Source organism: Ziziphus jujuba, chromosome 3 (genome assembly GCF_031755915.1).
Source record: "Ziziphus jujuba cultivar Dongzao chromosome 3, ASM3175591v1".
Lineage (NCBI taxonomy): Eukaryota > Viridiplantae > Streptophyta > Magnoliopsida > Rosales > Rhamnaceae > Ziziphus > Ziziphus jujuba.
Window position 1 is genome coordinate 11,117,416 of NC_083381.1, and position 12,522 is coordinate 11,129,937.

A 12,522-nucleotide genomic window follows, 5' to 3' on the forward strand; every position below is an offset into this window, starting at 1 on the left:
AACCCCCTATCCCTTTTTTTATCCTTGTTCGCTACTTGGTTCACCGCCTGAATCTCCCAATTATACCTATCGTTTTGATGATCGGTCCCCATAACCACAGCTCCAAAAATCAAAGTGATTAAGTTTTTAAATTCGAATAACTAAAATCTCAAATATGGACCTGCTTCTTATATCTATATCTATATATACTAGAAATTTCAACATTAATTTGAGTTTAACTAGGATTAAACTAAGAAGTTGTATACAAAATTATTTGAGTTTTTTTTTTTTCAACAAATTAATTGGGAATTATGGAAATACTGTTTTGAGTTAAACTAGCAAAGTTAATTACAAATATAAATTTTATAAATAAGAGTCTTGTTATTTCTACCAAAGAAAAAAAAAAGGTGAATATAAATAAAAAAGAGATTTGTCATGTCAAAAAAGTAAGACTGTTGGGACTAGTTTTGCTCAAATAATTGTTATTGTAAAATTACTCTTATTACATCATAAGTTTTACAAAACCATTTGAACATACACATACAGACCCACGTATTACCAACGCTATATGGAAAGGCCCACATACAATAACTCTTTATCCTATAGACACCACTTAACATTTTCACATTAGGGGGTGTCTAGAGATGCCAATCCAGATCATGATAGACAACACGATTTGAAAATTACAAGAAATAAATGGGTTTTGGTTTATTATAAATAGATTCGGATCATAATCAGATCAATCTGTTTAACACGATTATTAACCGTGTCATTTTCGAATTGATCCGTTTAACTCGAAATTGATACACTATGATCCATTTAAATTTAATTTTAAATTATAATTTTAGCCATAATATATTATTTAACAAGTAAAAAATATTACAAATTTAAAAACTTTATAAAAGTAATTTTTTTATTATTAATTTTTTAAAGACATTTTTAAAAGTGAATTTTTTTATTAATAGGTTAATTTTCAATAAATAGGTTAATTTTTCGGTTAACAGGTCAATATTCAGATTAATAAATTAACATGTCAACACAATCTATTAAAGTAATCATGTTAAACAGATTGTGTCGGGTTGACCTATTTATAAACAGATCGGGTTAGTGTTTTAAATACCTGATACGATTAATAAATGGATCGGATTAGAGTTGAGCATTTTTGACACGATTATTAAATGGGTCGACACGATTATTAAATGGGTCGACACGATCCCAACACGTGAACACGAATTGCCACTTCTAGGTTTGTCTACAATCAAGAGTGACCAGATGGTTAATGTTCGAACCAAAAGCATCCCAAAATGCTATAGCCATTTGGTTGCCTACCATGGACACGGACGGCTAAGATTGAATTGCAACTCACATGAGAAAAATTGCAAAATTCCCCTTCTTGCTCACACCACCGTTTCACACAGACCCATTTCAAAATTCCTAAATCTCACCCAACCTATTTTCCTCTTCTCCTCTTCTACTCTGTTTCCACCCTTCCCACTTGCACGCAAGCGGTTTCAGCCCCACCATTCCAACCACCGTTCTGACCATTTTGAAGAGTAGCGCCGTGAGTGCCTCACCGACGGAGTGTGAGTTCGTTCGCCACCACTGAGCACAGGATTGCTCTTTTTGCTACCATGGCTAGGAATGTTGCTTAAGCTAACACGTCGGTGAAAGCTGGTAAGTGGGCTTTGTTTATTTGTTTATTTATTTATTTATTGGATTTCGATTTGTCTTAGGCATTTTGGAGTTAGAAATTGGTTTTTGGATTTGGTAATTTTCTTATTTTTAGATGAAATTTTTTACTTTATTTGGGCTTTTGATAAGTATCAAAAAGTGCTTTGAAAAGTGTTAAAAAAAAATAAACATAAAAAATAAAAACCTCCCCTGTTGTTGGCCTGAACAGAATAGAGATAAATGAAGAAAAGAGGTTGTCTACTTCTGCTTTTGCCTCAACAAGTTCTTTTCCCATACAAAAGAGCTGTGCGAAGTAGATAGTCTCTCCAAATTCTTATCTATTGATTTGTCCTTCTCTGCTAAGTTTTGTACTATTCAATGGCACTGAACCAGTAATTGTCGAAATCACAGATTGGTTTTGTGACTTTTTTCCTTAGTTCGGTCCTAGACAACCTGACATCTACTATTGTCATGGTTTCTTTACTGCGGAAACTGGTGCCTCCATCAGAATACCGCAAGTATGTGCCAACTGTCTTCTATCTTCTTTACTTATCCAATTATGCCTTTTCTTTTATTGCAGAAATGACTGGGAGACTAGAGGGAAAGGGGGGCTGATGATCAATTCCCTTTGCAATACTTCATTGTTTATATGTTTTTGCTGCCAGGCTTTTGGGCGCTGTGGTTGGTATAGCTGCAAACGCAGGTGGTGCATGGACTCCCATTGGTGATGTCACCACTACTATGCGATCGATACATGGTCGGATATCAACATTGGAGACAATGAAGGTAACTTTTATGAGTGCACTTTTTGTAAATATCTTTGCATTCTTTTACATTGAGAGTTAGGGATCTGTGCTTCATAAATGATTAATTGATATCCCAAAAAAAATACAGAGGAAAGGCTTGTACTCTCTCTCTGCCTTCCTCCCTCTCATGTGTCACTGGAAGTTTACATTAAAAAGTACTAAGGAGTAAATGTGGTGGATTGTCATTGAACTATGATTTTGGTGGTGAAGTAGATATGCACACGCATATTGAGATTTATCTTACTTGTTAAATATAATATTAAACTTCAAGATGGACCATAAATGTTGGTCACTTTAGTGGTGTTAACATTCAAAACTGTGCGTTGAAGTCACAAGGAAAGTTTACAATCTATAAGCTCTTCAATTACAACTTCCTAAGCATCCGTATCCTATTCTTAATATCAGTTCCCAGACCACTTGAAATATATATATATAGAGAGAGAGGTTATCATACTTGAAGAAATTTCACCTTTCTTAACATATAATGTTTGCCTTTGTTTACAGAACTTGGCAATACCTTCAGCAATTTCTCTAGCTGTTCCGCTGGCCTTAATGTCATTGACTAGGTATTTTTCCTTGCAATATCAGAAAAATACCTGTGCAACAATTCCAGAATCCAGTGCCTTCACAAGAGCATCTTCATCAATAACTCCTCTACTTGCAACTTTCACAATTCGGACCCTTTCTTCATCTTGGCAAAAGTTTCCTCATTGAGAATCTCATTTGCAGAAGGAGTAAGAGGCATGTGCAAAGAGATAAAATCAGCTTTAGATATGGCTTCATCAAAGCTCACAAGATCCACACCTATGGCACGGGCACGATCAGCCGGGGCATATGGATCATGTGCTATGACATGCATACCTAGCCCCTTAGCTCGCCGAGCAACTTCGAATCCAACTTTTCCAAAGCCCATCACTGCCAGTGTTTTTCCAACAAGGGATACACCAACATATTTGTTCCTCTGCCACTTACCTGGATTAAACCAAATAATATATCGAGTAAGGAATTTTGGGTATGCTAAAACTAATAGGTGAAGCCCAAGTCCTCACAGAACAATCATGATAAATATAAAATTCCTAACATGCAAACCATATACAGATTGCCACAATACAAAAAGTAAGAGTTTGACATATTTTTGTGAAACCAGGACGAGAAAAAGCCAAAAAAAAAAAAAAAAAAAAAAAAAAAAAAAAAAAAAAAAACAGAATTCTATATTCAATAATTACTGCCATTCTCAAGAGTTCTATTCGAAAGAGTTGTATTACCATTGCTTCTCCATTCTATCTCGGGTCAAATCTAAAATTCTATCAAATACGACCAATGAATCGAATAGATCTGACAAATTTTATTGTTTTCTTTATTTAAACGATAAAAATGGTTTACTTTTAACAGGACTCACAGGGGATCGAACAACAATAGCCTCAGGTTCTTGATCGGCGGCTCTGTGAGCATCGCCGGAGAATCGATGATAATCATCGAAATGTGTTTTGTTAAACAAAAAAAAAAAAAAAAAAAAAAAAAAAAGAAAAAACAATCAAACAAACTTTTTAAAATTTTATTCCTCTTCCCCAGCTAGTTTCGCTGGCTTCTTCTAATAATACCGAGAGAGGAACCCAAAAGACTAAAAGCTAGAAGAAAAAAAGTCATAATAAAAAAAGCTAAGCATATATATATACATATACATTTGGAGATGGAGATGGAGCTAGAGGCGAATTAGGTTTGCAAGAGACAACAAACCGTGGAAACATGGGGAACCCATATGCGAATTCATGGTTTGGATTCAACCTCAACGACTTTGCCATCAAGGAATTGGGTTTTGAACCAACTCTCAGACAGATATGCGGCCAACTATTTGTATTGCACCGATCGTTGGAAACGGGCTGCACAAGACAAAGGACTGTTGCAAACGACATCGCCGACACCATTCTCGCTGGATTCCGCAAGCTGTTTCTAGCTACAAGTTCAACTAGAGTCTTTTTATTTTTTATTTTTTCCTTTTTTTCTTTTTAATATTGAAAGCAACAAAAGCAAATGCTTTGCTTTTAAACATTAAAAGAGTAGGCTTTCCATCAAATTATTTTTTTTATTTTATTTTTTTACTGTTTTTCTCTCTAAGGGAAACAGGTTTTTTTTTTTTTTTAATAAATATTGAAAGCATTAAATTCGACCTTTTGTTTTTTTAAAGCATTGGTTTTTCTTTATCAATTTTTTTTTCCTATCAACTTTTTTTTAAATATTGAAAGTATCATAGCCAACACTTTTAAATGCTTTTTCCCATCAATTTTTTTTAGCTTTCTTCTTTGTAAGAAAAATAATTTTTTTTTTTAATATTGAAAACATTTTGCTTAAAAGTGTTGATTTTTTTCCATCAAATTTTTTTGCCTTTTTCTTTGTAAGATAAGAAAAACAAGGTTTTTTTATTTTAATAAAAAACACCAAAGTCAACGTTTTGATTGCTTAAAAACGTTGGTTTTTCCCCCATTAATTTTTTTTCACCTTTTTCTTTGTAAGAAAAAAAAGTTTTTTTTTTTTTAATATTGAAAGCAGCAAACGCTTAAAAGGGTTGGCTTTTCCCATCAATTTTTTTTTTTTGGCCTTTTTCTTTGTAAGATAAGAAAACAATATTTTTTTATTATTTATTTTTTTCTCTATCACAGCTGGGTTCATCTTCAATTCTTTTATTATTTGTGCTTTGTTTAATAATTTTAATTACTCATTCATTCATTTTTTTTTAATTTATATAAAAGTAATATTTTAAAGCTAAATTATTTTTTTATTTTTTTCTCTATCACAGCTGGGGTTTATGGCTTATGTTTGCAATGTAGGAGGTAGTTTCTTTTGTTTGTGAATTTCCAAAAAATACCTTCGAAATGGCCATAGCAAACATAAGCCATAAACCCCATTCCGTACATCTCCCAGTCCTAAATTTTCAATTCTAGAGGAGTTTCAGTTTCAGGGTTTTTAGACTCTGTATACTTCTTTCTTCTTCCTCTACCCCCAAAAACCAAAGATGAGAATTTTACTTCTTTCTTCGTTGATCTCTCCATTAGTGAGCCGCTTTTGCTTAAACCCACACTCTCTCTCTTCTCTTTCACAAACCCAATCTTCCCTAGATACCAAAGAATCGACTTTATGCCAGCCAATGTCATAAACACTCTTCTAAGCCACAGAAGCGATCCAAGATCAGCATTCACTTACTTCAAATGGGCTGAGAAAATGAGAGGCTTCGTCAAGGCTATCGATGTTTTTTGCGTGTTGCTCCACGTTTTTGAAGTAAGTAGAAAAACACGAAGCAAAGGAGAAGAGGCTTCTCTTTCTGTAATGCTTGTGGAGCTTTCTTTCTTTTTTTTGTTTTTTCCTGCAATTTTTTTGGAACCATATTTGGTATGGAGATTATGGAGCTGCTTTTTTTTGTAATGCTTTGTTTTTGTGCTGGGAACCCTTTAATTGAGAAGGGAATTTGGACAAATTTTCTGATGTGTGAAAATTTTAAATTTGAATAGTCTATATCTATAATTTTGAATCCAATAGTTATAATTTTTAACATGTATTTGATCCGTACCATATTGATCAGATCCGAACGAACTGACCGCCTCAATACATTAGCACTCTAACTACTTACTCAAGTTTTATATTATTAGTGATTAGCAAAAATAAAATAATAAAAAACATTGTATATTATTAGTAACAATTTATTGAAATATTTAATTTTATTATTTTTTATATTAATATTTTAAAAATGAATTTTGTAATAATAATTATTTAATTTATCATCTAACAAATAAATTTTATTAAGGATCATTTATCAACGTCACAAATAATATTTTTCAACTTCCTGACAGCTTTCTTAATTGTGCGGGCGCTCACTTGAATAGCTTTATCCCACTAACTTTAAAGCTGATCACATTATCCATTTTTCTTTTTGGGGGTAAGATTAGAGCTGATCACATTGCAAGGAAGCCCATCCCAATGTCGGTTACCACCACTTCTTGGTTGATAATATTGGAAACTCTAGATTTTTTCTTCACCAATACCGATACTTTGCTTGCTGCCTAAGTTCTACAGAAAATGCTTGATAATTCTAGATAATTTTATATGCCCAATTCAATGTTTAATGTCCTTCAAAGACTTTATTTTTTATTTTTGCAATCCCTTCAAAGACTTGTCTTGTCAGCCGAGTTCTGATCATATTAAATTTTTATGTTGTCTATAGATGATATATATATATTCACTAAAAATATTATTATACATATATATATATATAATTAGTTTTTCTTTTAAGATATGGTTTTTGACCATAAAATTTTTTATCAGTTTATGAATTTTTTTTCTTAAATTTGCTATTTAAAAATGCATCTACAATTTATAAAATGAAATTTATATTTATGATAGAAGAAGAATAAAGTAAGAATTTTTTTATAAAGATATCTTATTTGGCAAGATAAATCACCTTATCTAAATATTATTTTGATTCTTAAAAGCCCTAATTATAAAAGTAACGGCTCATCAAATTTGTAATTGTTTTCCATTAATTAATCGGTATTTATAATTAACTTTCTGGCTTAATCCTAGTTCACCTCGTATTTGTAATTAACTTGCATAGTAATTTAACCCTAATTTAGCAAGGTTGTCCATTACACGAATCATTAGCTAATAGAAACTAAAAGCCAACTTTTTGTTTTATTTTATTTTTTTTTTTCATTGAGTTATGGCTATGGAGATTCATCATGAAAAAAATCTGTGCTCTTGTGAGATTCAGGCAAAGGAACAAGTAGCAAACAGGGTTAATGGGGTTCGAGTTTTAGGGAATCAACTTTTGGTGGAGTTTGAGTATGAAGTGGAGCACCACTATTTCAATATCTCATCGGAAACTTTACATTCAACTCTTCTATACAAAACTCAAGAAAACAATGGCAAAGCAACATTCCGTTGCGATATCAGCCGGTTGAAGGATTCCACTTTCATTCACAAAGCTGTTTCTGCAAAGCTTTCCTCCTTACAAATCCACTCGCAGTTCCATGGCGAAATCGCAAAGGAGATCATCAAATATGCTAGGAAAAGCATTCACCGCTCCTTCTATGACAACGATCGCTCTTTCTTTACCTTGTTTGCCAAGGTAACAAGAACCCACAATATGTACCGTTGCGAAAGGTGTTTGGAGTTGCAGGCTATGGAGAATTCAATGGTGGAGCTGCAAAGGAGGAACTGTGGAATGGTACCGGCCAAGAAATCATCGGTTGAGAAGCTGTTAAAGAGGGTTAGGGTTGTGGCGGCAGAGGAAGAGGACGAGGAAGAAGAGAAGTACAGTCGAAAGAGGAAGATGAGAAGATGTGTTGGTGAAAACAAGACATGCACAATATGTCTTGCAGAGTTTGGTGCTGGTGATGGAGATGGAGATGGAGATATGTCACGAGCTTCTTGCATGCCATGCTTGCATGTGTTTCATGAAGACTGCATACGAACTTGGTTGGATAACAGTCATTACTGTCCGGTTTGCCGATTTGAGATGCCCACTGATTCAAGAACATAATCAATATAGATACCAAGAAAAGGAAAAAGGAACAAAATAGATACCAACAGAGAGATTGCAGTTTAGAATATGCCCAGAACCAAGAAAAGGAAAAGAAGAAAAGCAAAGAAAAGAAAAATTAAAATTTGTTTTATGATATTTGTTGCAATGCACACTTTAAATGAAGATTGTTGTTAGCAAGAACTTGATGATGCAACAAATTGATTCAGTATTGGTGGATGAATTTTGGATTTTGGTCCCATGATTTTCTCATCTTTTACATTGCAAGGTTTCCATGTTAAAAAATATGTAAATTAATTGATTCGTTAATTTTTTATCATCAAGATTTCCATGTTTTAGTTCGTTAATATATTTTTGATCATTGAATTTTTTTATTTTTTATTTTTGTTTGATTTTGATTTCCGATCATTAATGAGTGATCTCTCTCTCTCTCTCTCTCTCTCTGTTTTTGAACTACGGCAAGAAAATTTCAATTACTTTTATAAAGCATATTCTCCTCCAACTCCAACAATGTCAACTCCATTAAATATAATTAAAACAATATAATGATATAAAGACAAGAGGAAAACACATTTAATGTTTATATAGAGAATGAAAATTGGCAAACCAAAAAGTTCAGGATGATATAGTGAATAGTTAAGTAGAATGCCTAAATTTAGACCCGCTTAACAAAGTACCAATTACCAGCTTTATCTACTTGATGGTTGGTGCATACAGCATTCTAAATTATTTTACAAGACACCAATATCAAAGTGAAGGTCATGACTGCTCATTAGCATCATTGAAAAGCTTATTCTCGGACAGCTTTATTATTTTCATTCAATTTGGAATTCATGAAAACACAATAAAAAGTTAAAGATAGATGTCTGTTGTCAAATTATCAAACCGCAACTCACTTGTTTCGAGCTCATTGATCCACCCTATTAAAGTTTCCATCCATACAATGCATGATCAGATTAAATGCTGCTGACAAGAATTTAGCAAAAGCCGTGTCACCTAAAAATCTTTGATGTAGGGTGCCGTGGACATTCAAGCAGAAGAAACTTCAATAATTCGAGCATCATGTGCATCTTTCTCCAGCAATGGCATAGAAGCCTAATATATTTACAGCAAAGTTGAACATGCAATTTAAAAATTATTAGAAGGATAACATATCAGTTTTTACAAATAGGCAATAAACAATTAGATTTAGTTGCAGCCACAGGTAATCAAAACTACAACCTTTTAAGGTAGTAACTCGGTTATGCTCCAGCAAGCCAGCATTGTTAACCAGGGAATAGAAGAATTCATTTGTATTAGATTCTTCAACAATTTTGTAATAGTCTGCAACACCAACAGTTTAAAACATCACAATTTTCATATCTAATCATCTTATAATGCCTAGAAATCCAGGGAGAGGCCAAGAAAGAAACACAATTAACACACTATTCACTGATATTTTGCACAAGACCGTTTACTCAAGATTGTACTAAATATTCATAGAATATTTTACCAATATATGAACTACCACATCCATTGTAGAAAATCTTTATGCAAATGACTTGATATCACTAACAGAGGAAAGATCAAAGACCTGCGAGTTAAAATTCAAGATCAAGCACAAGTTCATAGAGAGATTTTGGTAAGTCAGGATCCATCAAAGAATTTGAAGAAGTAAAGATTTGGTATCTATTTAAAACTAGGTATGTTGATGTTCTTATAAAAACAATCAAGCAACTTACTAGTTTTTACTGATATTGTTATTGTGGAAATCAAGCAACTCGGTATCTATTGAACACTCAGTATACTGATATTATTAGTTGAGAACCAAAAAGGAGATCAATTCCCTTCAATCCCATGGAACCTTGCTTCTACATATGAGTCTACAAGTTTAATTCCCCATCCACTATCATCATTCTCACTCTCTCTATATCCTCCAATCTAACTGCATTGCCTTAAATCTTCATCAAAAGTTCATAGCAATGCTTGTTATTGGGTTCCATCTCAAAAAAATTTTCAGCAGTCACCTCTCCTACATCTACATTTTCATGAAGGCAGCTAGCATATAGCAATGCCCCCCTCGCAGTTGAACCAACCTCAAACTCCATTCCTTCCTCTACGATATCATAAGCCTATTTGATTAGTCCCGCCATTCCATAAGGGTTGACCATACAACCATAGAGCTCTGTTGTTGAGGTCATCCCATATTTATTTCTTATGATAACAAACAGTCTCTCCCCCTCTTTCACCAGACCCAAATGGGCACAAGCTGATAGTAAAGACACGAATACGATACTGTCTGGAAAAGCACCAGCTTTCTCCATCTATTCAAAGAAAGCCAGTGCTTCTGGTTGCTTACTGTTAGTGGAAATGATAGAATTCCATGACACAATGTCCCTCTCAGGCATATTCTCGAACAACCAACGTCGTTGAACCAATTATCTATGACTGGAGTACATAACAAACAGGAAATTTGCGATGGACAACTTCCATGAAAAATTGCCGATGCATTGATTCGAGCCTCAAGCTTCAATGATGTCACACCGCTGAGGATTGTGGATATAGCAGGGGAATCCGGTTGATAAACTTCTTGGAGAATTCGTTAAATAATATCCAATGCCTCCATGACAAGCCCATGACAAACATAACCAATAAGCATAGAATTCCAAGAAACCAGGTCATGACTTGCAATTTTATCTCAGACTTTCTGGGCCTTCGCGATGTCACCTCATAAATGTCCACTAACGCATTGAAGACAAACCCATCGTTCCAAAGTTTGAATGAACCACTTCACCAATTTGAATTAAACCCAACATCCCCCACAAATTTTCAACAACCTCTTCCTCAATTTGGAAGTACAGAGCCAATGAATCATCACACAGACCCAATTCAGCGAACCCCCAAGATAAGCGACTACCATTCAAATGGCAAAAGCTGAATTGTCCCTCTTGGACATTTGACCAAACATCTTGTGAGCCTTCTCGATGTACCCACATGCAGCATACAAACAAAGCGCAGCTTTAATGTGAGGCCTACGCCTACGTTAAAGGTTTACTGGGTGACTTGCAAATGGTAGCATGTATCTAAAAGCAGAGGAACATATCTGAAACGTCGACGTTTTAAAGGTTGCCAAACTGATGCTTCGAGGCCTCTAACGACGACGTCTATCGCTTCAAGTTTGGTCTAATTGGATTTTTATTTTTTTTGTAATATGTTAAGAGGCTGAGCAGTCGAACGATGACTTTTCAAGTATGTGTTTGGAGACTATTGGCTGTCACTTCGGTACTGTGACAGAAATATTTTATCTTTTAATTTTTACTTTTTTTATTTTTATTTTTTCCCCCCAATGTACAGCTAAGATTTTTTATTTGATCATTTACAATATTTCTCAAATTCACAATCAGATAATTAAACCAAAACACTTTTGTTGGCTGTCACTTTGGTACTGTGACAGAAATAACTTTTATCTTTTCATTTTTACTTTTTTTATTTTTATTTTTTTCTCCCAATGTACAGCTAGGATTTTTTATTTGATCATTTGCAATATTTCTCAAATTCACAATCAGATAAGTACTTGGCAGAACCAAAACACTTTTGCTTATGTCACAATCGGCCTGAATGGCACTTACTTATAACTTCAATTATTAGGTTTTTTTTTTTTTTTTTTTTTTGCTTGAATAAAAAAAAAATTATTTTTAATAGTATTATAGGAATCAGGTTGTAGTTTTGTATCACATAGTATTAGTATTGTAATATGAAATCATCAAAATAATAATAAAATTTGTTAAAACTCGAACTTCATACGAAGACTGCACGATTTATTTCTGCTAAGCTACTACTTTCGGTAGTTAATTATTAGGGTTGTGGCACATATGGGGACGTTGTATTGTGTATGTTAGTGTCATGTTTTCGTTAAATTTTGGTGCTGTAATATGTAAATCTAAGCTTATTTATTAAATTATTATGTAATTTATTATTTGATTTATTAATAATAATTTTAATTTAATTATAAATTATTTTTAAAAAATTAAAAATTATAATAAAAATATTTAAATCAATACAAAATTAAAATTAGACTTGATTAATAGTTCATACTATAAAAAATAATTATAATACAAAATTAAATATTAAATAGATTACACAAAATTATATAAATAATTATAAAAATAATAAATCCAATGCTTATACCTAGTTGTTAATACCTGTAAATATATATATATACATATATACTTATATTATTTTAAAGACTAAAAGTACAATAAAAAACTAAAACATAGTTTAATACTTGTTAAAAAAAATGAATAAAAGATACAAACCAGAAATGTAACAATAAAAATTAAAATAAGATTGTTTGAAATAAAAAATAAATAAAAATAAAAACAATAATTTTCTTTTTCTCATATTACATATTGCAAAATTATTTAACAGCCTTTTACTTACAAGTAAAATAGCTTTGGTGGGTTTGGTCGTTACTGACCCGTTATATTAACAAATCCTAACTAGTTGATCCGTTATAAACCTAATGCATTACACCTAAATTTTAACCTTTAAAAATGT

The 12,522-nt window shown here is 32.7% G+C and overlaps 3 protein-coding genes across 6 annotated transcripts; 2 read left to right on the forward strand and 1 right to left on the reverse strand.

The window, feature by feature from the left end:
- Nucleotides 1-1,284: 1,284 nt before the first annotated feature.
- LOC107422248 (sodium/proton antiporter 2) lies at nucleotides 1,285-3,999 on the forward strand. 3 transcript variants are annotated; one of them, XM_025075550.3, is made up of 4 exons: nucleotides 1,311-1,653; nucleotides 2,062-2,168; nucleotides 2,316-2,436; nucleotides 2,961-3,999. In XM_025075550.3, the coding sequence occupies exons 2-4, from the start codon at nucleotides 2,122-2,124 to the stop codon at nucleotides 3,168-3,170; spliced, it is 378 nt and encodes a 125-aa protein (XP_024931318.2). In that variant the 5' UTR covers nucleotides 1,311-1,653; nucleotides 2,062-2,121; the 3' UTR covers nucleotides 3,171-3,999. The 3 variants fall into 3 exon arrangements, 1 of the variants encoding a protein (XP_024931318.2); XR_003056585.3 differs by lacking the exon at nucleotides 2,062-2,168 and having other exon boundaries at nucleotides 1,285-1,653; XR_001581843.4 differs by lacking the exon at nucleotides 2,062-2,168 and having other exon boundaries at nucleotides 1,299-1,653; nucleotides 2,231-2,436.
- Nucleotides 2,731-5,170, reverse strand: LOC107422247 (D-3-phosphoglycerate dehydrogenase 1, chloroplastic). 2 transcript variants are annotated; one of them, XR_001581842.4, is made up of 2 exons: nucleotides 4,139-5,170; nucleotides 2,731-3,428 (listed from the first exon to the last, which is right to left on the reverse strand). XR_001581842.4 is itself a non-coding variant. In XM_016031670.4 (2 exons), exons 1-2 carry the CDS (start codon nucleotides 4,225-4,227, stop codon nucleotides 3,124-3,126), a joined length of 339 nt encoding a protein of 112 aa, XP_015887156.2. In that variant the 5' UTR covers nucleotides 4,228-4,489; the 3' UTR covers nucleotides 2,731-3,123. The 2 variants fall into 2 exon arrangements, 1 of the variants encoding a protein (XP_015887156.2); XM_016031670.4 differs by having other exon boundaries at nucleotides 4,194-4,489.
- A 1,994-nt stretch (nucleotides 5,171-7,164) lies between these two features.
- LOC112492305 (uncharacterized) lies at nucleotides 7,165-7,986 on the forward strand. The gene has a single exon (XM_025075549.3). The coding sequence runs from the start codon at nucleotides 7,165-7,167 to the stop codon at nucleotides 7,984-7,986; it is 822 nt and encodes a 273-aa protein (XP_024931317.3).
- Nucleotides 7,987-12,522: the final 4,536 nt, after the last annotated feature.